Source organism: Pezoporus wallicus, unplaced genomic scaffold (genome assembly GCF_028554395.1).
Source record: "Pezoporus wallicus isolate ANWC-B61680 ecotype Strahan unplaced genomic scaffold, APGP_CSIRO_Pwel_v1 contig_2870, whole genome shotgun sequence".
Classification (NCBI taxonomy): Eukaryota; Metazoa; Chordata; class Aves; order Psittaciformes; family Psittacidae; genus Pezoporus; species Pezoporus wallicus.
The window spans coordinates 264,854-292,831 of NW_026636990.1; the positions used below are offsets into that span (position 1 = coordinate 264,854).

Consider the following 27,978-nt stretch of genomic DNA (forward strand, 5'->3'; position numbering starts at 1 on the left):
GGCTTATTAACTAGTTGATCACATAATTATGCATAATAATAGAATTACGAAGCAATTATTTATATTTTCATTGTCAAACATAGTAGGTGGATTTAAGGAAACAAATCAAAATCCAATAGAGACAGTTTGCTAATTAAGCTATTTACTATAACCACTGTGAAAACAATAAAGAATTCCCAAGAAACCATTTATATCTATTTACAGTTACATATTTAACCCAGATCTCTACAAATATCTAAACAGATTCTGTACCATGACCTATGTGATATATAGAACAATACAGACCCCTGAAGTGGTCTCTGCTGATCCTAGCCTTTGAATGATTCAAGGCAATTTATACACATTTGCATGTGATTTCCAATGGAGATGCTAAGATGATATAAAATTACTTACAAGCATCATAGCTAAAAGCAGGACCTACGACTTTATGCTGAAACTTGACACAGGGTGGATTTCATTAAACTTGCAATTTTAATGAAAATAAGTAAGACAAGCTACTAATATTTCACATTATGGACTGATGAGGAAAATTGCTTTCTCTTGAAAAAAATTGTACTATCTTTTGCCATGTTTCCATTGGAAGGAACACACATATTTTGAATTACTGAATGGGCTAAATACATTTAAATCATTTGCTTTCAAGGAAAAGAAGTCACAAAAATGAGCTCAAATAACCCTCAGAAAAAGCCTCGCTGCTGTGCTTGCTCTCCCCAGGCTCATGGCATTTCCACAGACAAGACGTCCCATCAGCCGCAACAGAAAAAAGCCTGCTCTGATCTGGGCTCAGAGCTGTGTGGAGGACTCTTCCTTTGTGAACTGTAAAATAAAATATATACAAAAAACAAAAGAAACATCACAATTCTGTATTGATTATGCCACTCATTTTCACCATCCACAACCACAAGATGGCTTGTTCCACTTTTACAGCAGCAACAAAACACACTGCATAGGAAGTGGGAAGCTCTATTATCTAATAATATCTAATATTATCTATAGAATATATTCACATTAAGAATGAGCTGAAGGCAATAAGTAATAGGAAAACAGAAATCAATCCTATAAAAAGGTTACTGTCTTTCCATTGTTATTCTGCTCTGCTCAATAACAGGCAACCTCAATTACTAAAGTACCCAACAGTCGCTGATAGTTCGTCATTGTTAGCTGAAATCTTCAACATTTTGCAGGAAGATTTAACAATAGCATTTAGTTACAATTTATCTATTCATTTCTCTGGGTGTAAAACTCATGTGGTTAAGGGTGTTTGAGGCTGATTTAGAACCACTTCACAATCATCCATCACAGTATTTTTTCTGAACGTCTTTTGATACATTCACAATTTCTTCCAACACTCAATTGCTTACAGAAAGGTATTAAGAGCTTTCATAAGCAGGAACATCTGTGTAACAATTATCTGGACTTTTGTTCATGAAAATTAGTTTCTTTTGCAGATGAGTAAACTGAATAGGAAACAGGATGATGTGTAGCACTCCAACTTCATTAAATTACTTTTATTTGACTTATATGGTAAAGGTTTTACTCCATACACTATTCTCAAAGGTAAGATTAAATCTAATTTTCATTTCTTGTAATATAATGAAGACTTACAAAGATTTGTGAAACCCCAAGCTTCCAGATAATTTCTCATAGCAACACATGCCTTAAAAGATGTACATAAATGAGGAGGGATAAGGAAGGAAAAGCAACACAGACAAGCAGCATTACACAAGGATAATGTGTAACCAGACCCACGTTTGTCTCTGCTGCCCTCTCTCTTCCATCCGTCTTTGCTTTGACCCTCCTGTGCCTTCCTCTTACAGGCTACTACTAAAGACAAGTCCCTGGTTCCACCCAAGTCCCTGGTTGAAATTCTAAGGCTTCTTTTACTGCATTTTGTCAGTGAGTATGAAAAACCATACATAAGAAAATGCAGCCAGTGCAAAAGAGATCTGCTTTTTTTCTTTAACTTCAGACACTTCTATTGGATCACTCCAGTTAACACTGAAACAAGTAAAACTTAATGGATAGGAGTGACAGCAAGCACCAGAAACAAGAAGGTCTAATAGCAAGGAACAACTTTTATGTGTAATGTATCCCTACACAATGATGCAAGGAAACTCCACCTTCCTCTGGCTGTCAACGTGGAACAAGGGAAACATGCTGCACCCCATTGTTTCACAGTCACTCATTCATTAAAACCCAGACAGCAATAAATAACACATGGTGATTTATTTTAAATGTCATTTGAAAGCTGGTTCAGTATCCTTGCATGATAAGCTGCAAATTCAAAGAGCCAAATCTAGTTCATATTACCTAGAAGGCCATCAGCCTAGAATACATTGGAAGCAACCTGACATTGCCACACTCAATCCAGGCCTAGTAAGCCTTAGGGAGAAGTGGAAATTCTCATCTTTCACCTAGGATAGCCTTAGAAATAACAGGAGATAATACCATTACTGAAACAAAAAAGTTTTACAGAAGCAGCTTAGACTACTACTCTAATAACTCAACCTTTACAAACCCATGAATCAGGATTGTGCGGATGAATGCATTGTGTAGGCAGAGGAAGGATGTGCAGGTGACTGCTCTTTTAACTCTTTTTTCACATAAATGCATGAGGTTTCCAGTTGCAAAAACACACTGGTTAGACAGACAGTTAACTGAAGTAATTAAAACTATTAACTGAAATACTTGCCATAGAGTTCTGATGAATTGATAAGTATGGGATACTTCCATATTTTCATCTGATGTCCAGGAAGGCCATGTCCAGTCATCAGTTCGCTGGTTTTGGGTAACCAGAGCAAGGAACAAATCTATTGCAATTTAAAATTCTGCTTTAGTTTTCAGAAAGCATCAGCATACACTATTCAGTGGATCTGAAATGTTATCTACAATGTTTAAACAAGCTACTGTGAAATAGTCACAGCAAAATATTTACTTATTTAGAAGGATCATTTAATTCCTTACAACACTTGGAAGTAAAGTTGCCTTATTGTCCTCTCTAAATGTGACAATTGTCTATCAGCATAATATGAAAGCACTTCCAACACATCCTCAGCTAAGCTGTAATAGCTCCAGGAAAATCAACAGTTATGCTCCTTTACTCCAGATGAAAATTTGTTCCTCTATCTCCTAATATTCAAACTCCAGAGACAGATGTTTGCCCTCTGACTCTTACACCTCTTCTCACCCCAGAACTCTGGGAACTTTCCCTCTTCCTTAACATTCTCTCCACATCAAGAATTTTGGCCAAAACTATTACTTCCAATGAGGAAAAGATTATGGGAAGTGTCTGGCTGCAAGACCACCTCCTCTTCAGTCACTTCTATGTGGAGACAGAAGTGGTGAATAAGAAACAACAAACTGCTTCTGAGTTTAATCACACGCTGCTGTGCCGAACATAGCACAATTGCACACCCAGAGAAAATTCTGCTGTTCCTCTGACCACAGAACCACCCTCAAAGGCACTGGGAGTTTGCCAGAAGAGCACAGCTATACAAGAAGAGCATAGCCTAACTATGCAGACATTCCATCATTTCACCTGAGAATCTGTAGCTGCACTTTTGATTATTTTTTCACAATTAATGTCCCAGACACGCAAAATCCCATCTTTCATTCCACCTCCTGTAGCAAGGACTTTAGACTGCCAAGGACACCAGTTCATAGCCTAAAAAAAAAAAAAAAAGAGACAAGGAAAGATACCAGAACAGACTAGACTAGGAGGTTAGCTGGAAAAACAGCAGTTTTTGCTTAAAAGCCTATTTGAAAAAATTAACTGCAACAAGCACCCAGAATGTACACACACAGCAATGTAGAATCCCAAAACTCAAAACACTGCTTCCCTTGCCATTGTTTTCACAGTAGTCTACACTGTCCCGCACATGCTCATAAAACTCCATCTTCTCTGCTTAAGTTCACAGGCAACAGACTCACACCTCAAAACTGGAAGAACCCAGCAGGATAGTCTTACTGCCTAAGCCATTGTAGAAGCCTAAGCACCACAATTTACAGGGCTTAAAAGAGACCTGGTTTCTTCTGAGATATTTTCAGGATATGCCTTAAGGTTCGGACTCAGCCAAAGAAAACTAAGAACTCAATTCCACCTGTTTCAATAAACTCGTCTGACTCTTTAACCCCAGCACTTCAGGCCAGCATCAAACTCTTTCAGGAGGGTAAACAGCTTATAAATGCTGTACTCCTCTGCTTCTTTTTGCTAATACCTGTCTTCTCTCCCACAGAGACTGGGACTTCATAAAGATGATGAATCTTTAATTGTCTCATATCCAGTTTACTACTTGAGATTGTTTCCTAGCAACAGTGACATGAAAATATGGGCAGGACACAAAACAAACTTCATATTTAAATTAATTGCAGCAGAGAGAATTTTCCAAAAGATAAAAAAATTAGAAGATCTTGTTTATTAACTTTTAAATATTGTGTCTCAAAACTTCTTTGTGCAAGGCAGAGAGATAGAGAAGGATGTAAACTTTACTTCTGTTTGGCATTATATTTACAAAGGCCTAGTAATCCAGTAACATTTCCTAATCAAAGCCTAGCAAACTTATTTGTTACTTGGAATGAGGAGAACTGGTCTTAAAATTAACTGCATCACAGACAGAGAGAAGAAACTAACAAATATCAGTGAAATAATTTGAAAAATTACCTAACCCTCCACATCAACAATGTTATTTCACAATAGCAAATACAGAAAAACAGACACTCCTTCTCCATATACCTTAACTGCTGAGGAATGTGGTATGGTTTTCAGTGGCTGTGACTGCAATTTTACACCAGGGTCACTAGGCCAGATATTCAATGTACCATCACTAGACCCACTTGCCAGCAACTGGTTGGTTAGTGACCATTTCAAGCTGCAAATGCTTTGTTTATTTTGGCAAAGAGTCCCAACATGGTGCTGAGCAACCCGAACATCATGGTGATGAATAGATCCTAGTCGTGAACCACTGTAGATGAGAAAAGACAGCATGGGTTTAATGTTAAAGAAGACAAGGTACATCATCGCACTGATGTTTCTTCAACGATTTCAGAAGCATATTGCATCAGAATGAAATGTGTCTGCAGAACAACAGTAATTTGGTAAAAGGAAACACAAACCAACTATCAAAAGCACACCCTGACTGAAGGGGTGACTGACAACAGAAAAGAGCCAAAGAACTGCCCAGTTCAAGCCAGGCAGAATACTTGTCTCTTGTGGTTTTCATTTTCCTGAAGATACGTTGCATTGTATGCCACTAATCTGCACCCTGTTCAGCTGTCAAGACATTTAATGTAAACTTTCCTATTCTTCATGAAAAATCATTTCACAAGAGGATTTTTGCCAAGGCCGGATATGCCTCCACACCCAATAGAGGCAGCGTAAAACTGCATTGCCCTAGGAAAGGGCTTACTAGCAACTAACTGTGTGTTCTTTGGTTCTGTCACTTCCCTTCACTCCTTCCTCCCACTTCAAGGCTTAAAGAAAATCTGATACCTTTGCACTAATTGCCTGTTAGGAAGTGAACGCATGGTTCTATAGCGAGCACCATCAGTTTACCAAACGAAGGAGGAAATACCCTGACCGGAAGCACAGCTACTATTACAGCTTAGCTCCCAGATACGGCATTACATCAACAGCAGATTTGAACTGAAAATACTGAAAATTTGCAGTATTGCAAAATTGCAGTGCATTTTCTTTTCCTGCTTTTTTTAAGGATATTACCTACATTAAACATGACAAAATAGAAGAGATTCCTGCTGGAAATTCATATTTCCAACTGTCATGACAACACTGAAAACATCAGCAAGTTCAATACCATCTTTCTGGGTATCTAAGAAACAGGTACCTGGCTATTACAGTAAACTAATTTAAGGCAATAATGACTGATGACTATTCTGTACTGGGTCTTAAAATTTTTTCAGATGCAGTTGAGTGATTTGGAAGCTCTAAAAATGCACACACAAAACTGACTGACTGCAAAAAATACCACTCTGTTGTGCTTGTGTTATGGACTTTCCAACTCTCTTGAAGCTCAAAAACCCATGAAAGATTGCAACCAAGCAGTGCTCAAGTGAGTATTAGGCACATCTTCACAGAAAATACCTATGAAAATACATGTGAATACATGCATTATATGCAAAGGCATCACCATTTGCCTCCCAAAGAGTTATATAGATTTTTTTCTACTAAATAATGAGAAAATCTAACCCAGTGCCTTGTGTCTGGCTGAGATGAAGCTAGCTTTGCCATAGCAGCCCTCAATAATGCTGTACTGGTAGCTAGAAAGTTGTTGGTAATGCACAGTGAGCAGTGCACTACTGAGCAGTGCTCACTCAGCAACAAGGCTGTCTCTCCAACATTCCCCCTGTCACCAAGACCAGGGCTGGACAAGACCCTGGTTGGAGACACAGCCAGAACAGCTGACCCAAACTGACCAAAGGGATATTCAAACCATATGAAATCTGCTCAGCAATAAAGGTAAGAGTAAGGAGGAGGATTTGGATTATGATATTTATCTTCTGGAACATTCTTTATGGTACTGAAGCCCTACTTCCCAAGAAGTGGTTGGACATTGCCTGCTGATAGGAAGTAGAGAATAAATCTTATATTATCCTTTGTTTCTAAGCACAGCCTTTGCTATTTATTAAACTGCCTTTATCTTGACCCACAAGTTTATTTTCTACCCTCCCCCATCCAGCTGAGGAGGGGATTGATAGAGCATCTTGGTGGGTATTTGGTACACAGCCGAGCTCAACCCACAACACCAAAAGAAAGAAAACTGAATTGCCTGTGTTGGCCATGTGAAGGTTTTCAGTAATTCTAGTAGTGTTAAGTGGAAAGAAATAGGGCTCCTGAGAATCCTGGCTGAAAGGACATTTTTCCACTCAGCATAAAAAGAAATTGGAATTACTTGCTTTTAACACAGAAGATGGCATCTGCTTTGCTAAAGGCAAAGAGAAGAACCAAATAGTGTGGTGAGTTCACTTATGGCACTGAAATTTATTTACAGGTCATGATGATGCGTTGTTGGACTATTTTAACCACAGGAATTAGTAGGTAATCCCAAATTATCAATTGTCCACAGTGACAATTTACTGTAACAATGCTGCTCTTATTTTATTCGCAATGAATATTAGCCATACATCTTTTTTTCTACTTACACAGATATTTTAACTCTGCTCTAATGTTAGAATGAACTGGTTAGCTTCAAACCTAGCAAAACAAATAAACACTATCTCAACCTAATTTGTCAAGTTCACAGGTTCATGCTGAATTTTATTACTAGTTCCTACTCAGAGGGATCTGTAATTTAAGTTTGTATTGTTTTCACTTCTTTGCCCAGGGTGAAATGCAAACTGAAACTAATGCTTTCTATAACAAGGTTACATCAGATGACACTGTCAGGATACTACGGCTGCATCCTTGTAACTTAACCCACCCAGCATACCTCTTCCAGCAACAGCATTTTATTAACTGGTGTTCAGCTGGTAACCTTGTACCTCATTCCACCTACCAGACCTAATACAATTAAAACCAGAGCATACTGTAAAACCAAACCAAAACTACCATTAGTGTTCCTACCCAGAGATACTAGTTTCACTCTGAGTTTAACAAAGTCAGTCCACCCTTGCTATTATTTCTTCATCTAAGTAAAACAGAAGACTATTCTATGATTTTAAAATTGTAGAGGCATCCAACATAGACAAGTCTCGCCTCAGCCCCTTCAAATCAAAGATCTGAAAGTGGAAGCAAAAAAACACAAAAGAGCACACTTGATCTTTCTCATCAGAGTCCCCTTATTGGAATGATCCCTAAATATATACCAGCTAGTATAAAATTCACCCTTAGCAAAGCAAAAGTCAAGCACTTCAAACCTCCTGGGTAGCAGTGAGATGGCTTTCTCTTGTAGATACACATCTAAAGAGGTGTGCAACTGTTAGCAGCTGTGTTTCAGTGGGCATCTCAAAAGACAGATGCAGTCTTGGTATCAGTGGCAGGGCAGTCTAAACTACATGCCCCCTGCCCAGCACTGGGCAGGCTATAATTTTGGGAGTCCAGACCAAATGGAGACACCATCTCAATCTGAGGCTTTGCACAAACGCAAAGCCTAGCAATATTCTGCAAGTGGTGACATTTTTCTGGAAGGAAAGTAAGAAACAGAGACTAAAGAGGCAGGCTAAATCCCCTTTGGCTGCTTTCCTACATACAATAAATCTACATATGATTTCTGAGATGGCTGATAAGTAGAGAGACAGAATAAAACACTTTTGAGCAAAGCCAAGGAAAACAGCCAAAATGCATAGGAGATTTGTGTAAGTAAAAGCAGCAGTGCTGTTTCTGTGAATATACTATACCACTCACCTGCTCAGAATATAATGATTCCAGCTCAGAGCTCCAACCACCGACAGGTGACCAAACATATTTCTCAACCTCTTTTTGGTTTCAATGTCCCACAGCTGCCAATCCAAAACAAGAAATTCAAATTTAACAACAAAAAGAAAAAAATTTTTGTTCTGTTAATTTTTTTGCAAGTAAGCTACTGACCAGTTCTGATTCAGAATATGGACAATCTCAAGCTCATTTATTTCACAAGTAAGGAGTACTTCCAAATTTTGGCACCTATATCAGTGATGCTGAAGTCAGACAGGATTGAAAGGAATACATGTCTCTGAGTTCAAAGCTGTTTCTTAACATATCAGTATTTGGAAGTCCATACTTGAAAGCACCAGTCTTCAGTTCTTTCAGATTGCTGACTCAGGACTGCAGCAGGTAGGTCCTCATATCATCTAGCATCTCAGCCAAAGTGCCCCAAAAATCTTTTAACAATAGGACTCCCCTATAACAGCAGGCTGAGACATATGTGTATAATCAGATTAAAGGCAAATTCTCATACATGAATCTGTAAGGAAAAGTTTGGATTGAGATCTCAAGGCATCGATCACTACAGTGAACTTAGCAAGAGAGACCCAAGAAAAAATAGGCTGTGCTGAGTAAAATAATTTAATAGAGTTCCTCTTACTAGTAGCAAGAAAAAAAAATAAAATCTGATTGTCTTCGGGCAACTGAATCTTTAATTTGGTCATCAGCAATTTAGTGGCTTCAGAAGCTCCCCTACGTATAGATAACGCTGGATAACTCAGCCCTTCAGTAAAGTACTATATATTGCACAGGGAGTGCTATATATTGTCTCAGGCAGAGTTCTTCTATAGTTTAGCCCATCTTTTTTATTTTTTCCACTTAAAAAAAAAACCAAAACACCACAGTATCAAATTGTCTTGTGACCACTTTGGCTAAAAATGGAGAAAGACTAAAAAAGGAAATTATTTAGTACTTGCACTTCTCCATCACTGGTGCCAATCGCAAGGCAAGTTCCCTCTGTTATCCAAGCTAGAGAGGAAATGTATTTGGAACTGGAATTCAAATCAATGCTTCCAATGGCTTGAAGAGTTCCTCCATTCCAGATGTGTGCAGCAGGTCCTACAGCAATAGCAATGAGATTTTCAAGGCTCCAGTCCAGTATGTTTAGATCTAGAAGAAAGCTACAAAGAATTACTGCCAAAAGTTGTAGGTAATAGGATGGAGACAGAGGAAGTATGGTTTGGGGAAGAGAAGCCTATTTTTTCTTTTTAATTAGCTATGGAAAAATAGCAAGAGAATGTTTCTATGAAAACACTACTTACAAGTATTCCTCCTACATGAAGGAAAGTCTCTCTAACAAGCTAAGGTCTTCATAAGTCTAATCTCAACAAATCATATGTTTGTATAGCAGGATCTGACTTACAGCTTTCCCAATATAATTTTTTAACCTCTCATCCTGGTATTTTGGATCACCACATCATTCACTCAAATTTCTGCTACCAGAAATGTGGGTCCTCCACCAACAGCTACAGCTCCCAAAACACCCTCCCTTCGAAGTAATTCTTGTGATTGAGGAAGACACAGGATAAAGTCTATATGCTACAGTCTGTCCTATATTTTGAGGTTAATAACATTTACCCTGCACACAACAGGAAAGAAAAAATGCAGAAAGGAATTAGACAAATTCTGCTCCTCACCTTCAGAGCTTACTCAGCAAGTGCATAATAGAAATACTGTTTCAGCTGCCCCTGATGCTAGGTACACTGCACTTGCAGGTCCTGGCAAAGCAAGTCATTAGTCATTGGTGATTAGCCTTACAACATCCTGCTATGGCACGTATGACAGAAGTTGGTATAAAACACTTAATATTAATCCAGTACATTTGTATATGTCAAGGGAAATCCTCATCTGTGCACTCAGGACAGCTGAAAATATATCCTGCATGACACCTGAAGCACAGAAGACTTTTACCACAGGCCAAGATATGACATCATATACTGGAAACTAAAATCACTTTGAAGAAACAGTTGAATATATCAGTCAGCTGTTTGTTGCAGTCCTGGTTGTTGCAGCCAAAAATCACTTCCAAAGATTTCTGTTACTGCAGTTAGCCTTGGAGCATACTTTGTGCACAACCAGTGTAAATCATACAAACAAACCTTTGTCCTGTCCATAGACACACATGAGCATTTGCAAAGATATGTTGAAAAAAAATCTCAAAAGGGACAATTAGAATACTTTCACAGAGTTGCTCATTAGATGTTATTAAATATTAAAACACGTATTTGCTGCTGTAGACTGGAGCTCCATTTGTGTTCAAGTGTAACTTGAGTATGTTTAATGTTTTGCTTGTGCACCACCAAAGACATAAGAGAAAATTTAGTTCAGAAGGTATCTATCATCCAAACTACAATGTCACTGATACCTCCCAGAACAAGAGATGTCAAAGTCTGATCAATAAAGCTGTTGTTGTGTTGACAGGCTGCTAGATATCCAAAGCTGATAGCTGAAATGTTTAACTTAATTAAGCAAAAGTAAGTATACTGGGTTGACCTGAAAGTTGTATTGAGATCAACAACCAAAAGAAACTGCATGAGAGGCAATACTCATTCTAGGGTTTGATGAGTAAGTCTACATCCTGGGACAAGCAGTTTTCAAAGATGCATCCTTGTAAGATAAATGACACCATGCGCATGTCCCGCAGCTTCCATTTTATGTGAAGCAGACACACCCTCGCCATCCTTCTTGAAACACACATAAGAATTCCCAATCTCTGCAAAAAACACCACAAAGAAGAAATTAACTTACAGTAATCATTGCGCAAGCCAGTAATATGAAGCCTCACTTCTAGCTCCATTGGTACAGAAAGCTCCATCTTGGTAACAGCTCTAAACTCATTTTGGTTCCCCTCTCGGCACCCTGTATTTCATCACATACAGATCAGTAATGCAAAACACCACCAGTTTTTCTCAGGCCTAAGCCTTTCATTGTAGTTTTACATCCTCTTTCAATCCTTCATGGATTTTGTCAGCTAGAACAGAAAATAGGGTCCATTATATTTTGCTTAAATTCTACCACAGCTCAATACAGAATGTGAGGGGTTTTGTCTTTTTTGCCTTAGTTTTCTGTCAAAGTTGTTAGCAGCAGAATGTTTTATATGTGCTCTCCCACTTCAAAACGCCCTCATACAGCAATTAGCTTTTTTGCTTTCTGATGTTAATTTCTCACCAAAAGGTCTCCCTCATCAACACATAACCAAAGGAAAAGGTTGTTAAAGCACATGACGTTGATCACAGCACACAAAGCTTGTGACAACACATATGCGAGAAACAAAAGCAAATACAAGTATAAGCAAGCGGAAGAGTCACCCTCTGTAGTCTTGATGCAGGGACTCCTAAACATCACACTAAAAAAAGACAGATCATTAGTACTATGAATCATCTAATGTCAGATTTTTATGTGTAAGAAATTACCTTGCAGTAATGTGCAGAGCAGAAAGCTGGAGATGCACATTTCTGTTCTTTTCTCTGCACTTTGATTTCCTTTTTGAATTATTCTCCAGAAAGGAATATTTAGTATCAAAAGTTCCACAGTCAGAGGACATTATTTATCTTTACAAGTAACTTCTGTTCAAAAAAATTCCTCACTGTAAACGTAACTTAAACACATACATAAACATCTTATATGGAAATCCAGTACAAATCGTGGAGAGCTTATTTTACACAGCTCTTCCCTACTCTGTCACAAGTCTTCCCCCCAGTCCAAAATTCATTTCTGCCAGACAACAAATGTTTCCCTTCTCAGCTGTGGTACCCCCTCTCTCTCCAAATAACAAATAAAGACTGAAAATAAGCAAGAAGCAGGCCACACTGATTTTCTTCTGTATCTAAAATTTTGTGCAGTGAAACAATCAAGCAGACTTGCAGGAACAACGTGCCCAGTGGGACATGTAACACTGCATTCTAACTGTAAAAAGGTCCAGAATTCTCTGTACAGAAAAATCTGTTTCTAATACCTAGATTTTTGGTTATTTTTTGAAAACTGTACCAAAACTTTCTGAACCCAGCCACGTAAGATAATTCAGGAAAATTAAAGCACTTAATTGTAACAGCTTCAATAGCAGCACTTCTGAAACACTCTGAAAATCTGTTTCTTCTTTAACACTGGTAGTTGTTATTGAGAATTGAGATATAAAGGATGAAATCACCCCTGTTACTCATTTCAAGTCACTCTTCTCTCATGAGTAATTCATCTACCCAAATTCATACTGATTACTCTTTCAGCTCATTCACTACTTCAGACACACGAATGTGCATAACAGGCTTTTTAATTAGTGCAAATTGAGTTTCATTACACCATTTTGTGTTACTTTGCCTGGGCACAGATATCACTGACTTTTAATAGGATTTTGGCTTTCACATGCCTCTCTCACTTCTGAAAATGAGACCTGGGAAATGGTAAGTAGTCAGTACTGCCACACCAGACCACCTGATCAACAAGTAGGCTGGTGGGATAAAACCCAGTGTTCCTGATACCTGTATACATTTGCCATAAAAGAAAACAAAACAAAAACCACTGTGACTAATCCCTATACTGTTGCTATTGACTGCTCTGAAATTATTTGCATGAAGAAGAACAGAATATATAAATCTATCATGTAGCCCCCAATTTCTTCTACAAGAGCTGAACTACAGATTAATAAAGAAGCTGGTTATACCGTTTTCATCTGAGCATGAATCAGGCCCTGACTGCTAAGAACCCATCATACACAGAAATAGACAGATTACCAAATCAAATCTTATGTCCAAGACAGAGCACAACAAAATATTGGTTTGATATTTAATGAACTGCCTCACATTCAAATAACTCTGGAAATATCCATATTATTTCACAGGTTAGCTCCTCACACCCCACCTTATTTTCCATCACGTGATCATTCACACTCTCTTGCACTCATTCATTCCTGATAAATCTTTTGGACCAAATTAACCAACTCCCCCACACATTAAACCACAGGCAGTGCAGTTTACCTATCTTTCCTTACAGGAAGGAGAAACAAGACCCCACCATCTCTGCATGTCTTGCACTTTCATGTACTCAACAGTCCATGAAATACATACCCTGTGCTCATACTGCAGCACAACCCTACATTATCTGTAGGGTTCTGAAACTGAAAAGCTAGAAGAAAATTAATGTTTTAAGCAAGCAATGCTTAAATTAGATGGAGCCCAAAGGAGAACCAGGTAAAATACTAGCAGTTAACCATGCTGTAAGAAGTTCCCACAGGCAGGGCAACTCTAGAAATAGCCCTGAGCAGCCCAGCACAGATTTCAGCCACTTTTTATTATCCTGTAATATTTGTTGGAACAGCATGAACTTGCTTTTCCTGTGTAGACACAGCCTGCTGTTATCTTACTGTTCAGTATGCACGAACATATTTGCTATAATGGAACATACCTTTCCAGGTGCAATTGGTATTTTCACAGACCTTCATGTCACCTCTTTCTGAAATGCTATATCCAACATCCTGGACCACTGGAAGATGGGAAGGATGTTTCTGTCAATGCAATGAAGAGAAAACATGATCAAATTCAGAAATCTGTTAAAAACGTATTTTAGCATAATGGACAACATAAATCTCCTCAAAGAGTTCAACACTTCTTACAAAAAGCTTTGAAATGCTTGTCTTTTGGATGGACAATCAGTAACAAATACAGAATACCACTGTCGAAATCATGTGCTCTAACTTGAGCCACCATCTTTCCTCCCATAAAACACCAATTCACTGCTAATGATCACACAAACTTTAACAAACCTGTCTGAACAAGGCCATCTGACCAGTGGAAGAGTCTCAGGCCTGTACGCCTGTAGGTACTACCACAGGTCACCAGCCAAACCTTAGTGTCCTCTTGTCCTCTTCTGAGTTAGCATTTGAGCTAATTTTACCAGCAAACAGTACCATGTTTTCTGCATGCAGTCAGTATGCAGAAGACGACTCAGGCTGGCTCTATGAGGGAAGACTGGGTTTGTGGTGTACACACTGCAGGGCCATTAATTCTAGTACGAGACCTACTGGATGTCAGAGACATTTCTCAAATCAGGGTCCCTGAGCATGGACTCTATGATCCCATTACTTAAATCAGTATTCCAATATGAAAATGAAAATATCTACAAGATGTCTCATCATTTCCTGGGGTGTCAAAAGAAACAGATGATGCAGCAGAGATGAGAAAAGATAGATCTGAACTGTTACTGGAACTATTTTTTTTTTAATTAGGTTAGGCCTTTAGGCAAGATTCAGGCAAAGGCTCAGATCAGCTAGCACAAGATACGAATCTCTTCACCAATCCCTAACAGTATGCATTTCTTCACAATGTGCACCAAGTTGAATGCTTTGATGCCAGTTGTCTGTTTGGTGTGTAATTCTTTATTACAGTCAGATGGAAATGCAGCTGATGCTTTCACCAACCACTTAAGATTAGTATGCTCTTCCTCCAACGCCTGTGAAATCTATGCTCCCAAGCATATTCAGCATTACTCTTCTTCAAAACCCTGTTGCAATCATGATAAGAAATGTCTTAGAAAAACACAGCCAGAAAAAAAGTGTTCCCCCTTTATATATCCCAGTTGTTATACAGCAGGCCTTCAGCTTTGAGAGGCACTTTCTGTATAATTTATATAGACAACTTGAATTGCTGAGGTGAGTAGCTCGAGAGAGGACGCCTTCAACACCGGAGCGGGCGGAGATCAGCGCCCAGGAGCCTCAACTCAGAGCGCCAAGAGCCACCGAGGGAGCCTCAAGTCCTCGACGGGACCTGCCCAGGAGCCGGCAGCTCAGCTGACAGAGCGAGCAGGGACTCACAGGGGGAGGAGGCAGGAGCAGCGGCACCAGCCCTGACTGGGTAAAAACCTGCCCCAGGGAGCGCGGCGAACAGAGCGGGTCGAGGCGGTTTGCGCGGGCAGGAGAGCGGGATGGTGAGCACTCGGCGTGTGAGCAGGGCCCGGTCCGGGAGCTCTGCTCTGGCTGCCCCGGCGGTGGCCGGCGTAGGCACCCAGACAGAGCCGGTGAGAGGGGAGGCTGCAGTGCAGAGCTCGGGGTGTAGAGAGTGCCTGCACTGGGCTGGTGAGGGGAGGATGCGCAATGGGCAGGGCTGCACTCGGTGCTCCCTGGTGGAGGTGCTCCTGCAGCAGGGGCTGAGCTGCCGGATGCTGTCAGTAGGCTGCGAGATGTCAGGGAAGCTGAGAGGAAGCAGGAATGCTTGCTCCTGGCCCAAACTGTGCAGGGGCCTCGAGCTTCACCTCTACCTCATGAAGGAAAGGAGGCCGTTAACCCGGGAAGCTGGGAATTAGTGACAAAAAAAAAAAAAAAAACAAGAAAAAAAAAAGAAGGAAAAGGACAACCAAAAGCAAGGGGCTTCCCCCTAAACCCCCTGTCCCCACGCAGAACCTCTTTGCTGTCCTGCAGGGGGCTAATGAGGAAGCTCACTCGAGCCAGAAACAGCCAGGCTGATGCACTGCTAAAGAAGATCTCTACTGGGGCTGCTAGGAAAAAGCGGCGGGTCGTAGTAGTAGGGGACTCTACACTGAAAGGAACAGAAGCACTTGTCTGCCGGCCTGACCCCGTCTCAAGGGAGGTGTGTTGCCTACCGGGGGCATGGATCAGGGATGTGGCAGAGAGGCTGCCTGCTCTAGGAAGTCCCACGGACTATTACCCACTCCTGGTGATACATGTGGGTGCTAGGGACATAGATAGTAGTAGCCTGGGGAACATGAAGAAGGACTACAGAGCCCTGGGGGAGGTGGTTAGGGGCTCTGGAGCTCAGGTGGTCTTTTCATCAATTCTCCAGGGTACAGGGGAGGACGTAAAAAAAGCTAGGAGGATTGGCCAGGTTAATAAATGGTTAAAAGGGTGGTGTCATAGTCAGGGGTTTGGGTGTCTTGAACACGGGAGCCAAGTTTGTAGGCCAGGTCTAGTGGGGGCTGGTGGAGCTGGTCTGATAAAGAAGGGAAAGAGCGGTTTTGGTAGGAGGCTTGCCAGGCTGGTCAAGGAGGCTTTAAACTAGATGTGTTGGGGGAGGGGGGCATCATTCCATCCCAACACACCCAGTCAGTTGCCAGAACCTATAATAAATGCTTGGAGCAATGTAGAGATAACTTGGCAGAAAGCTAGTCAGATAGTTTGGATCTGTGTCCCTCTGAAATAAGTGAAGACATTTCTGTGGAAAACCAATTGTGTATACATGGAAGTAATCTTTTGTCCCACAGGGAGACCACACACATTCACTGGAATGTGGGAAGACTTCATTTTCAATGCATCCCATCCTTTAATGCTTCAAGGCAGAACAAATTAAATAGTCACCAATTACTGTGTCTAAGTAGATTAATAGATTTGGACTGACTTCCAAGTGGTGTTAGGAAGAACTTGAGATTTGGTCATCCCACAATGTTACCCCAAAGACCCCCAAATCACACTTTTAAGGAAATGGTTGCAGACCTTCATGCAGAAGTTGAATATCTTAGGTCTAACTCAACTCCTGCTTGTAAATCACAGGTAAGTGACTAGGTAAGTAACTTCATTGTAGAGGTGAAACAATGACTTGTGGAAGACTGACATACAGTACTTACTGGGATCAATATAGTTTAGTATCTTCATCAATGACATAGACAGTGAGATCAAGTGCACCATCTGCAAGTTTGCAGACAACACCAAGCTGAGTGGTGACGTTGACATGCCTGAGGGATGACATGCCATTCCAAGGGAGCTGAACAAGCTTGAGAAGTGAATCTCATGATGTTCAACAACGCCAAAGTGCAAGGTCCTGCAGCTGGGTCAGGGCAACCCCTAGTATCAATACCAGCTGGGGGATGAAGAGATTAAGAGCAGCCCTGCAAAGAAGGACTTGGAGGTACTGGTGGATGGAAAAACTGGACTAGAGAAAAGAAGGCTCTGGGGAGATTTTATTGTGGCCTTTCCATACTTGAAGGGGGCTTGTAAGAAAGATGAGGGCAGATTTTTAGTAGGGCCTGAGCAAACAGGACAAGGAAAGAGGGTAGATTCAATACAGATTCAATTCAATATAAGGAAGACATTTTGGGGGATAAAAAAATTGTGGTGAAACAATGGAATAAGTTTCCCAGAGAGGCTGTAAATGCCCCATCCTGGGAAAGAAGGGACTCTGAGCAATCTAGTTGGAGAGGTCCCTTCTCATTGTAGGGGGGGGGGGGTGGTTTACATAACTTTTTAAGGTCCCTTCCAACCTAAAACATTTTATGACTAAGAGAGAGGACAATGACATGTACTCGTCTTTCAGAAGACACTACATTTTAAGGCAGAATGGTTTACATACATTATGGTAAGTTCTTATCTCACAAAAAAAAAAAATACTAAATTTCTCTGTCAGATAGATTCAACTAAGATTATTAAACCATTGAGTTGTTTAATAAAACAATTCTGAAATTCATAGACCATGAAGGGGGACAGGAAAGAAGAAAGCATTGTTGTTGGAAGGATTTGAAAACAGCTATCAGCATCCTCAGTAGTGACCACGTAACTGGTACAGTCAAGGAAAGGAGAGCACAAGAAGAAGCATGGTCACTGACTAAAAGATTGCAACAATTAGCACTAAAAGAAAGAAGTGGTTTAGAGTGTAATGTTATGGTAGCAACTTTTACTAATACAGGCAAGCATCACCATGCTACACATGAACAGAAAATTTTCAGTAAGTGAACAGAAAGAGGTGAGTGGCTGGAGAGTAGTTTATTTAAGATGACCAAAAAGCAACAGATTTTATCTAAAGAAAAAAAATGCTATGTGAGTGTCTACTAGGAAAACTGAAGGGATAAAGTCTACAGCCACAGAAAATAACACCTACATGAGAAATTATCTGAAGCTTGTTTCACATGTTAGGCAGATTCCACGTGTTCTTTTATCCTTGGCCAAGATGCTGACCTTCTATTGTAATGACAAAAAATTTCTTTTGAAAAATAAAATCAAAAATTACTTTTTTTGCAAATTTTTCATAGCACTTCATTCTGTCTTCATGACAAAACGAACAGCTACATACTGCAAAATTGAAGAAATTATCTTCTTCGCACAGAATGGTTATTAAGGCAAATGGAAAACTGAGTCATTCATGCTTTTCATGCGTATTTTTTACAATACACTTTTTCCCCCAGAGGTAACAAATGAATCTTGAGGGGTTCATTAGCTTAGTTCTGATTTTAATTTACAGGACAATAACCTGGAGGAAGGGAAGAGAAGCTGAATCAAATAAATAATGAAAGAATTGCTCCTGACATTCATCTAGGAGACATTTCCTAAATGGACCTCCTAATGTTACTGTTCTCCATTTCAGTAAGATAGTACCCACATAACAGATTCCAGGCCCACAATAAGATTGAAAAAAAATAAGGAAAGCAAATACCCTACTTGTGCATTTCAGTGTTGCAGTACTCACCTGCTTCTTTTCCATTCCAGCTCTCCTGATATTCCTCCCTTCCAAGCCTGCTGCAGCATGTCGGCTAGCTAGAGTCACAACAGTTTTTATGCTGGAGAGTTCCTTAGGCACCTGAGATGTCACTGGAAAAAACAATTTTAATGGTAACAATTCCTTTTAAAGCCATATACAGGGATATTTGTCAAGTACTTTTCAGAATAACACTGATTTTGTAGTACGAGTACTCTAAATGCAGATCTGATACACTAAGTCAGAAAATGCAAATACTGACAATTGAACCAGTTAGCCTGCTTTCTTTTTGTCAGTGAAGTTAAAGAGACATTTCTACAGCACTATTAATTTTATCCTAAAAGAGTTGTCTAAAAAAGGTCAGATTGATCATTCCCTTCATAAAAAGGGTCTGTTTACTATTGCAGCTCACATCCAGTATTAGATTTATTGACTGGTTACACAGGATCCTACCTCATAGGAAATCAATATCCAATTTCCCATAGCCATATAGGCTTTTACCACTGCTTGTACAGACAGCATGCAGGACTTTAAGTTCTAGAAACTGAAGCAGGGAAGACTTCACCTTATTTTAGAACCTGAGTTTCATATAGTTAGGCATGTATTATTAAACAGCTCTAGTATTCTGCTTAGCAGAAGACAGAATTGCACTTTCTGCCCAACACCCATGGCATTGTAGGTATACATTCTGAACACTAAACAGCATCTTTTATTTGCTGCCTAAAGATTTTAATTATTAATCAAGAAATAAGCCATCTTTAGTTCCTCAGACCTTTCTGGAAGCTCTTCTCATACATGCAGCATTTAAACCTTTCCCCACTTTTCCTAAGCACGGCTTGAAAGTAGGAGTCAGTGAGTTCAAAAGCTCATTCAACTTTTCATCAGCTTCCTCTGTCAACAGAAACAGCCTCCCCTTCAGTCACTTTTTCTCCAGACCAAGTGAGAGTACTGAAAGTTTGACCTGTGCTCTGAACAGCCCTCAGATTAAGTCTCTCCATGAGGTGAGCTGAGTGTGGGCATCACTTGGTTACTGTCCCTTCAGTAGCTGAAGCTTTACACTTTGAAGGAGAGACAATAACAAGAGCAAACTTCTCCGTAAGAAAGTGTACACTACACACACCAGGCATGGACATTGATCCCAGTCCTGCAGTTTTGGCCGAGTCTGTGGTAGCTGTTTATAAGGCAAAGGAGAAGCAGAAGGAAGGGAAGGACAAAGGCCAGTATGAATTCTGCTGCTCTCCTGTCACTTACTGTTAACTATTCCAGATATGAAGGTGCAACAACAAGCCCTGTGCAGTTACAGCCCAGTACAACTTAAACCAAGTCTAATACAGCCCCATCCCAGAGGAAAAAAAGTCTGGTCTGGAACAGGCATTGCTTGGCTAGGGATAAGACTTCCTTTTCTTTCATTGCTTTCACCCCCCCTTGATACCAGCTGCCCATAGGACCCACTGTCCCATGCTGGCTGTGCACTGGTCACAGAAACATTGGGCCCAGCTTTCCTGTCACAACAGCAGTGCACTCGTCTCCCTAATGCTAATGCAAGCTCTGCCTGTGAAGGCCAGCACAGGCTGCTGCCCAGCACATGCAAGCTGCCATAGCCAGAGCCCGAGAGCGGGACACGGGGACACGGGGAACACCGCACGCCTCACACCAATGCCCCACACCGAGTTATCTCCGAGGTCCCTGCGTGAGGCCATCCCCTACGGGAAGGCTCCGTCGCGCCCGGTCTGACCTGCCGTGGTCCCCGGGGCGCTGATGAGCCGGTTCGCGCGGCGGGAGCCGGCAGCGCCTCCAGCGTGCCGCTGCTGCCATCTTGTGACAAGGGGGCTGCTGGCAGCGGAAGCCCGGGCCGCCAGCTTTCTCCTCATGGCGTTCTTAAACCCGGAGTACGTGGTCCCTTTGGCCACTGGGTCCTGCACAAGCGGAAGGAGACGAAACACAGAAATTTGTCATGACTTAATATCATTCCGTCCCTTCACGCTGTGTCAGGTTTTCCTTTACCGCGGCAGGTGGGCTCTGGTCACCACAGAGCACAAGCCATAGAAATGGATGCTGGCACTCCATCACCTAGATGGAGAAAACCAGAAAGAAATACGTGTTTCTGGATTAATAAGTACCCCTGAATCAACTCGAACACAGAAAACCTGTGGCAGAGAAAAAAAGAAAAAATCATTGACTGAATTTGTGTTACTTACACACCAGGCTACAGCACTGGCCTGTGAAAGACCCAAGGCCTCTTCAGACATTTAGCATAGGCTCATAGACCTGGTCTTTGCTGAGAAACGGGCAATTGGGCAAACCCACATGTTGGCTGTCTGGAACCAGGCTGGTTTTCTGATCCTCACCCAAAGGAGGACTTCAGTCTCTCCTGATTTCTGAATCTTACCTCCACTGTGACTTGATCATGTTACTGTTTTTAATGTTATCTGATAGGTTTTAATACATTAAGGCATACTAAATAAATATTAAATGACAGATTTAAATACCATAAACTCATAGAAAGGTTAGGGTTGGAAAGGACCTTAAAATCATCTGGTTCCAGCCCCCTGCTGGGGAGGCAGGGACATCACACACTAGAGCAGGTTGCTCAAAGCCTTGAACACTGCCAGGGATGGGGCAGCCACAGCTTCTCTCGGCAACCTGTGCCAGTGCCTCAGCACCCTAACAGGAAAGAACTTCTTCCTTATACTTAACCTGAACTTCCCTGTTTAAGTTTTAACCCGTTACCCCTTGTCCTATCACTACAGTCCCTAATGAAGAGTCCCTCCCCAGCATCCCTATAGGCCCCCTTCAGATACTGGAAGGCTGCTATGAGGTCTCCACGCAGCCTTCTCTTCTCCAGGCTGAACAGCCCCAACTTTCTCAGCCTGTCTTCATACGGGAGGTGCTCCAGTCCCCTGATCATCCTCGTGGCCCTCCTCTGGACTTGTTCCAACAGTTCCATGTCCTTTGTTGAGGACACCAGAACTGCACACAATACTCCAGGTGAGGTCTCACAAGAGCAGAGTAAAGGGGCAGGATCACCTCCTGGTCACGCTCCTTTTGATGCAGCCCAGGATACAGTTGGCTTTCTGGGCTGCGAGCACACGCTGAAGCTGGCTCATGTTCAGTTTCTCATTGACCAACACCCTCAAGTCCTTCTCCACAGGGCTGCCCTGAATCTCTTCTCCACCCAGCCTGTAGTTGTGGATTGTCCCGATTTGTGTGTAGTACCTTGCACTTGGCTTGGTTGAACTACATGAGGTTTGCATGGGCCCACTTTTCAAGCATGTCCAGGTCCCTCTGGAGACCATGGTCCCTCTGGAATCCCTCCCTTCTTACTTTCAAATTTATTCATAGAGCAATTTGTGTCAGAGAAATATAAAACATAAGAAATATATAAAACATAAGAATATATAAAAATTTGAAATTTAAGAAGCTAGGTAATATTGAACACAATATTTTGGGTTTTTTTAGACAGTTTTAAAGCAATGCTTTAGGTGAAAATAACTACAGTAAGGAAGCATGGGAAGTATAATAGGCTTCATTATTAGGTAGTATTAGGATCATTGTTAGTTACTCCAATAAATATTTATAATAGATAAAGTCCTTTTTAACCACTGAAATGATATTAGATGGCAATTACAAGCTGTTGAGACAGACACCAGAATCTTGCATGGGTTTTCTGAAATTAAACACATTCAAACTTGCTTTTCAAGTCAGCATGCAAGGAAGACAAAACAAAATCTTGAAAGCTGAGAGGAAGAAAGGAAATAGCAAATGAACAGAAAGAAAACGGGAAGAACTGAGTAAGGGAAGACATGAAGACAGAATATTTTTTTTCCCATAACTTGTTTGTTGTAACCACTACATGTTGATCTACCATCAGAAACTAAGGTCAACAGGCAAACATCTTTAACATGTACAATAAATGAAGACAGACAGAACACCAGACTTGGCTCTGAAGTTCAGAGTGTCTTTCACAATTGCATCAGCAGAACACCACTGGAGCTGTCTAGCTTATCATTGAAATTCTCAGCTAACTTATGCTTCTCTTGTGCAGACCTTCAGTCTTTTCATCTCAGCACAGCTAGTTGCCACTTATCCAGAACCAATAAGAAAAGCAACCTGTGTTCCATCATCACTCACACACACACCCTCCATTCAAAACCAAACAAACAGAAAACATCTTACTATCTTCTTATGCCAGCACATCAGCAAGGAGGTTTTCTTTGCTTGATGTACTGTAGAAAAGCTTTACAGGTGGTCCCCAAGCTCCTTGTCCAGGTCTGTCTGATAGCTGCTGAACCGCTCTGCCACGGACACCCAAGGGGCACAGGGGTTGCACTGGAGCTGAACTACAAACCAAGAGGTACCAGCAACTCTCAAGACAGCGTGTGGCAGACCAACATCAGTTTCCCACACAGATCAGTTAAACAGAGCACTCAGCATCCTTAGGTGATAGGAATACACTTATCTTTCATTTTGGCTTTGGATTTTATTTTTCTGCCCAGAGAGATTTCTGTTCTTTCCCCAGGAGCTCTGAAGCCCAGCAGAGGCACTGTAATATGAACCAGCCGCTGCTGCAACACAAGCAGCTTGCTCTTCCCAATCCGAACTGCGAGTTTCCTATTTCAGCTCCTCCTTCGCATTCCAGGCCTGCCCAGGCTCCTCTCCAAAGATTCCGAAAATGGAGCCTCTCTCAACTACTTATCCTCTGAAATACTCAGTGCCCAAAGCCAGAGTCTTTGTTGTCTTTCTGTCAATGGTTTTGTGTACCGCCATTCTCTGCCTGCTGCAATTCAGATTTTTTAAAGCTAAAACCAAAGATTTTTATTCTTTCGAAGTCAAGGATTCACGAGGAAGGATCATTTCCTTGGAGAAGTACAGAGGGAAAGTAAGTTACGACTTTATTACATCTTCTCCTTGAATCTTTACTGAAAACGGGTATCCATTTGTAGGTAAACAAAAGTTTGGTCATGGGAAGTTTCAGCAAAGATTTGTGCTAAATTCCTGTTCTTCAAACAGTTACCTGGTAAGAATTTCTTTTGTTTTTTGTTTAGGACTGCTCCAGGAATTAAGCATTAGATGTAGTAAGTCAAGAAAAATGGGGGAGTGGAGTGGTGTATTCTTTATTACAACTCAGTATAGCCTAACAATACAGTTTGTGCGTTTTAACCTTGGTTAAGAATAGTAGCATGTTGTATCGAATTCTGAAAATTGATCTAGTAAATATGATTCTAGTGCCTGCCTTAAATATCTGCTTTTTTACATGCTTATATTAAAACAAAGCTGTAGGTTGAAGTTTTTATTGAATTTTTTTTTAAAAATCTATCATCCTTACCAGTTTACTGAAATTATGATCAGACATACTGATACAGCTTTCTGGCAGGAACGATTATGTTAGTGGGAGATGCCATTTTAAAACTTAATTGTATCTCTACACAATCTCTAGGATTTTTTCTTACTCTTGTAACTTTATTTCTCTAAAGGCAACTTTGGTTGTAAACGTGGCCAGTTACTGCCAGCACACAGACAAAAATTACATCGCACTGCAAGAACTATACAGAGAGTTTGGCCCCTCCCACTTCACGGTGCTGGCTTTTCCCTGCAACCAGTTCGGAGAATCAGAGCCTACTTCAAGCCAGGAAATAGAGTCTTTTGCCAAAGGAAACTACGGAGTAACTTTCCCTGTTTTCCACAAAATCAAGATCCTAGGATCAGAAGCAGAGCCCGCGTTTAAATTTCTAATAGGTAACTGTTTTCTTTTACATATCAAGCATCCTGTAACCGTGGTATTCTCCAAAAAATTGTAGTCTGAGTTTGTTTGTTGGGAAACATCGTAGTCCACATAGTCAATGGAGAGAAACAGGCACTCACCATACAGTTCATCTATTTTCAATGTGGGTATCAAAAATACTGTCAGATGACTTGCACCCTGAAAGCATCCATTTCTCCTCACTGGTTATAAAAACAAGTTACTGTGTCCAGCCCAGCTAGAAACATACATTTTGTGGATGTATAAACTTGAGAGCAAAGAGTCCCATCTACAAAATCCCATTTCAAATTGTATAACTTTTGTTATAAAACAACTTTTTTATGGAGAAAAATCTAATTATGTAGGTCATAAAATTACAGAAAGATTTTTCATAAGCACATCCACATTAAAAAAACTCCTTTTCTAGCAGAGTGATATATCTACCTTTATGTAAACTGTATTGTAAAGCATATATACATTAGTTATATATAATCACTGATTTGCGAATTTCAGGACCCAAAAAACTCACTTGCACAGGTAATCCTGTTAACAGTAAATTCAGTCACTCAGAGCCTCATATTCTCACAAGCAAAATGAAACTCTCTTTAGTTGACCAAATTGCTCATAGTCTCAAAGTCAACTTGAAAATCCTCTCTGAATTCTTCTAAGCTTTGGCCAGGTCTTTGAACCATACTAAATACTGACATACGAAATAAAGGATAATGAGAACATAATCCTTCTCTATCACGTCATTTTAAAGAGAAAATAAGGTAGAAGGCTCAAGTCCATATTCCATCTCCCTGCCCCAAGACAGGATCACAGTTACTCAAATTAGTACGACAGCTGCTTTTCCAGACTATTACAGTAGTCAGATGAGAGATGCTAAAACCTCCCAGTCTATTACAGGTGTTCACAGCTCCTCTTCTCAGAAAGTCATTCCACCATCTAAATGAAATCTTTCTTACACTGCTTAAGTCTATTGCTTCTTGCCATATCCTCTGTGATACCTAGCATGTACGTGAAAAATATCATTCGGGAGTCATTTAAGCAGTCACCGTTGTCACTGTAACTGTTTCTTCCTGCCTCCCCTTAGGCATGTCACCAAAGACCTCAGGTAAGGTGTCGTTGCTCTTGAATAGCCTGATGTCCAGTGGAATTATTGAATGCATGTTGGAGGTGCCTTTCTGTTCATTACAGAGGAGACTAAAGCACATAGGTACCAGCTGCGTGGGATGCATCTGGATTCTAACTACCAATCAGTATCAGACATTAACACTTAAGAAACAGAACAGCCATATGCACTCGGTTCTTGTTTGACATGCTGTTCACCCACAAGGAGGAGGAAGATCCTCTGGTACTTAAATATTTTGTAAAAAAGGCCTATCTTTTTCTGCATTTCTCTGCTTCACATGAAATTATTGTTCATCTTCAGTTAAAGAACCACCTGTTTTCTTCATGTAGCCATCTTGACAGTCAGAAGAGAGTCTCTGTGGTGCAACTGGTCAGCGCATTCGGCTGTTAACCGAAAGGGTGGTGGTTCAAGCCCACCCAGGGGTGGGTTCTGCTTTCCCTGCCCATGGCAGCGGGGTGGAACTAGGTGACTTTTAGTGTCCTTTCCAACCCAAACCATTCTATGAGCCTAAGATTGAGCATTTTCATGCTACACCCCCTTGTGACAGTGACTGCTAGCTACTATTTGTTCACCACTGTCAGATAGTCCAGTGCAAAAAGAATCCCCTGGCAGCATAAATCCCAGGGCTTTTACACAACTGCTTCTTGTTTCTGTCATAGCAGTAAGTCATTTTGTTGGGTAAAGTTTGTGGCCTCACCTTTCCTCAAATAATGTCCAGCTTCCTACATGTCTGTACTTTTTATATTCGTATGAGTTGATGAACAATGAAGACTATACAGAGACTGGGTTGCTTCAAACTGATACAACAACTCAGTAAAGATATAATTACTAGCTGGGCCAAAGCCTCCAAGACATGAGCTTTACTATACCCATTTGCTTGCCATGATGTTCCCTTACAGTCATAACTACATTACAAATGTAGTACAATGGGAAAATTCAACCCATTGATTCCAAGAATCAGTGTAGGATTCAGTATTGTTACCCACTGGACACATTTCCCCATCAAAATCTCCTGGAGTTTTCTCCTAGTTTTTCTCTCAGACAGATTTCCCTCCAAACCTGTAAGACCCTCCAAAGACAAAGCCTCTTCTAGGAGCCACGTAGTTTATGGATAGCCCCTTGATCTCAGAAATTATCTTACTTGGTATTCATCCTAGCAAAGATACTGGTAAAGTTTTGCCTAATGGGATTGAAGGAGTCAAGCCATCACCAGAGTGACTTCCTGCTCCCATTTAATTTCCCCTAAACCAGCATAAAACTGGGGATTCCCAAAATGAGCATTCAGACCTCTTATTATCCTCCCTAGGAAACAGAGCATAGTAGAAGTAGGAGCTCTGTATCAATGAGGGGAGAACATAATTCGCTTCCCACTTTTCAGATCGTTAACACCAACCACTAAACCCATGCCCAGACTACTATCAGAGAACAAGGTGGGATTACTTCAACATAGTTTTAGAATCACTGAGAGCAATGAAACAATTACAAGTGTAAGTCACTAAAATGATCTGATGCCATTCTTACAGATTCTTCAAAGAAAGAGCCTCGATGGAATTTCTGGAAATACCTTGTCAGCCCTGAAGGTAAAGTTGTGAAATTCTGGAGACCTGAAGAGCCTATAGAAAATATCAAGCCAGAAGTAGCATCATTAGTTAGACAGATTATCGTGAAAAAAAGAGAAGACCTATGAAAAAGCCATTTATGCGGTAAATCCATTCAACAACAGGGGTACACAGCCTTACTACATTCCTGGAAAATGCTGCTAGAAGCTAAAGCATCAGGTGATTTTACTTCGCTTTGATGATAGTATTTTCAGCTATACTATGTCTATTAATGTTGGACTGGTTCATGTAATGGCCTTGAGAACCATGGGAGTCTACCAAGAATAGCAAGACACTCAGTACCTTGCAGGGATGGACCTTGAAATTGCATAAAGTTTTGAATGTTTCTTTACATTACTGACAGTAGCTAATTAAAGTCACCAAGAGCAGGGAGATAGCTAAAAAGAAGAGGAATTGTTGATGAATTACTCAGTATTTGCACAGAAGAGTTTTGTTTCTCATCTACCAGGAACAAATAGATTTTGATATTCCATTAACACATAAATGCCCTGACTGAAACACATGGGGCCAGATCCATCACATCAGGGTTTTTAGAAACAAATGCAACTGAAGATACTAGCTTTGCAGTATCTTCTCAGGAACGATGAGTGAATTGTAAAGCTGTCAACTTAGTTGTAAAAAAGTGTACATAGAAAATAAAATTATGAAAAGAAAAAGGAAAAATTGCA

At 40.7% G+C, this 27,978-nt stretch overlaps 2 protein-coding genes and 1 non-coding gene across 4 annotated transcripts; 2 read left to right on the forward strand and 1 right to left on the reverse strand.

Annotated features, from left to right (window-relative positions):
- Nucleotides 1-486: 486 nt before the first annotated feature.
- Nucleotides 487-20,768, reverse strand: CDC20B (cell division cycle 20B; the record flags this gene model as incomplete). The annotated part of the gene is made up of 10 exons (XM_057402701.1): nucleotides 487-816; nucleotides 2,681-2,810; nucleotides 3,539-3,664; nucleotides 4,733-4,961; nucleotides 8,357-8,451; nucleotides 9,327-9,523; nucleotides 11,162-11,272; nucleotides 13,811-13,910; nucleotides 18,811-18,932; nucleotides 20,555-20,768. Coding segments are annotated over 10 exons (1,488 nt in total), but the record flags the coding sequence as incomplete, so codon positions are not given.
- Nucleotides 20,769-23,417: 2,649 nt separating this feature from the next.
- On the forward strand, nucleotides 23,418-27,967 carry GPX8 (glutathione peroxidase 8 (putative)). 2 transcript variants are annotated; one of them, XM_057402647.1, is made up of 3 exons: nucleotides 23,428-23,698; nucleotides 24,294-24,555; nucleotides 27,215-27,967. In XM_057402647.1, the coding sequence occupies exons 1-3, from the start codon at nucleotides 23,492-23,494 to the stop codon at nucleotides 27,376-27,378; spliced, it is 633 nt and encodes a 210-aa protein (XP_057258630.1). In that variant the 5' UTR covers nucleotides 23,428-23,491; the 3' UTR covers nucleotides 27,379-27,967. The 2 variants fall into 2 exon arrangements, with proteins under 2 accessions (XP_057258631.1, XP_057258630.1); XM_057402648.1 differs by lacking the exon at nucleotides 24,294-24,555 and having other exon boundaries at nucleotides 23,418-23,698; nucleotides 27,215-27,379.
- TRNAN-GUU (transfer RNA asparagine (anticodon GUU)) lies at nucleotides 26,043-26,116 on the forward strand. Its single transcript has one exon. It is a non-coding gene; the product is annotated as a tRNA-Asn (tRNA).
- Nucleotides 27,968-27,978: the final 11 nt, after the last annotated feature.

Bases quoted from the DNA above. Each gene is read 5' to 3' on its own strand.
- GPX8 (XM_057402647.1), top strand. From the start codon at position 23,492: ATGGAGCCTCTCTCAACTACTTATCCTCTGAAATACTCAGTGCCCAAA. The intron at 23,699-24,293 runs GTAAGTTACGAC...ATTTCTCTAAAG, and splicing joins TGGAGAAGTACAGAGGGAAA to GCAACTTTGGTTGTAAACGT. The intron at 24,556-27,214 runs GTAACTGTTTTC...CCATTCTTACAG, and splicing joins CGCGTTTAAATTTCTAATAG to ATTCTTCAAAGAAAGAGCCT.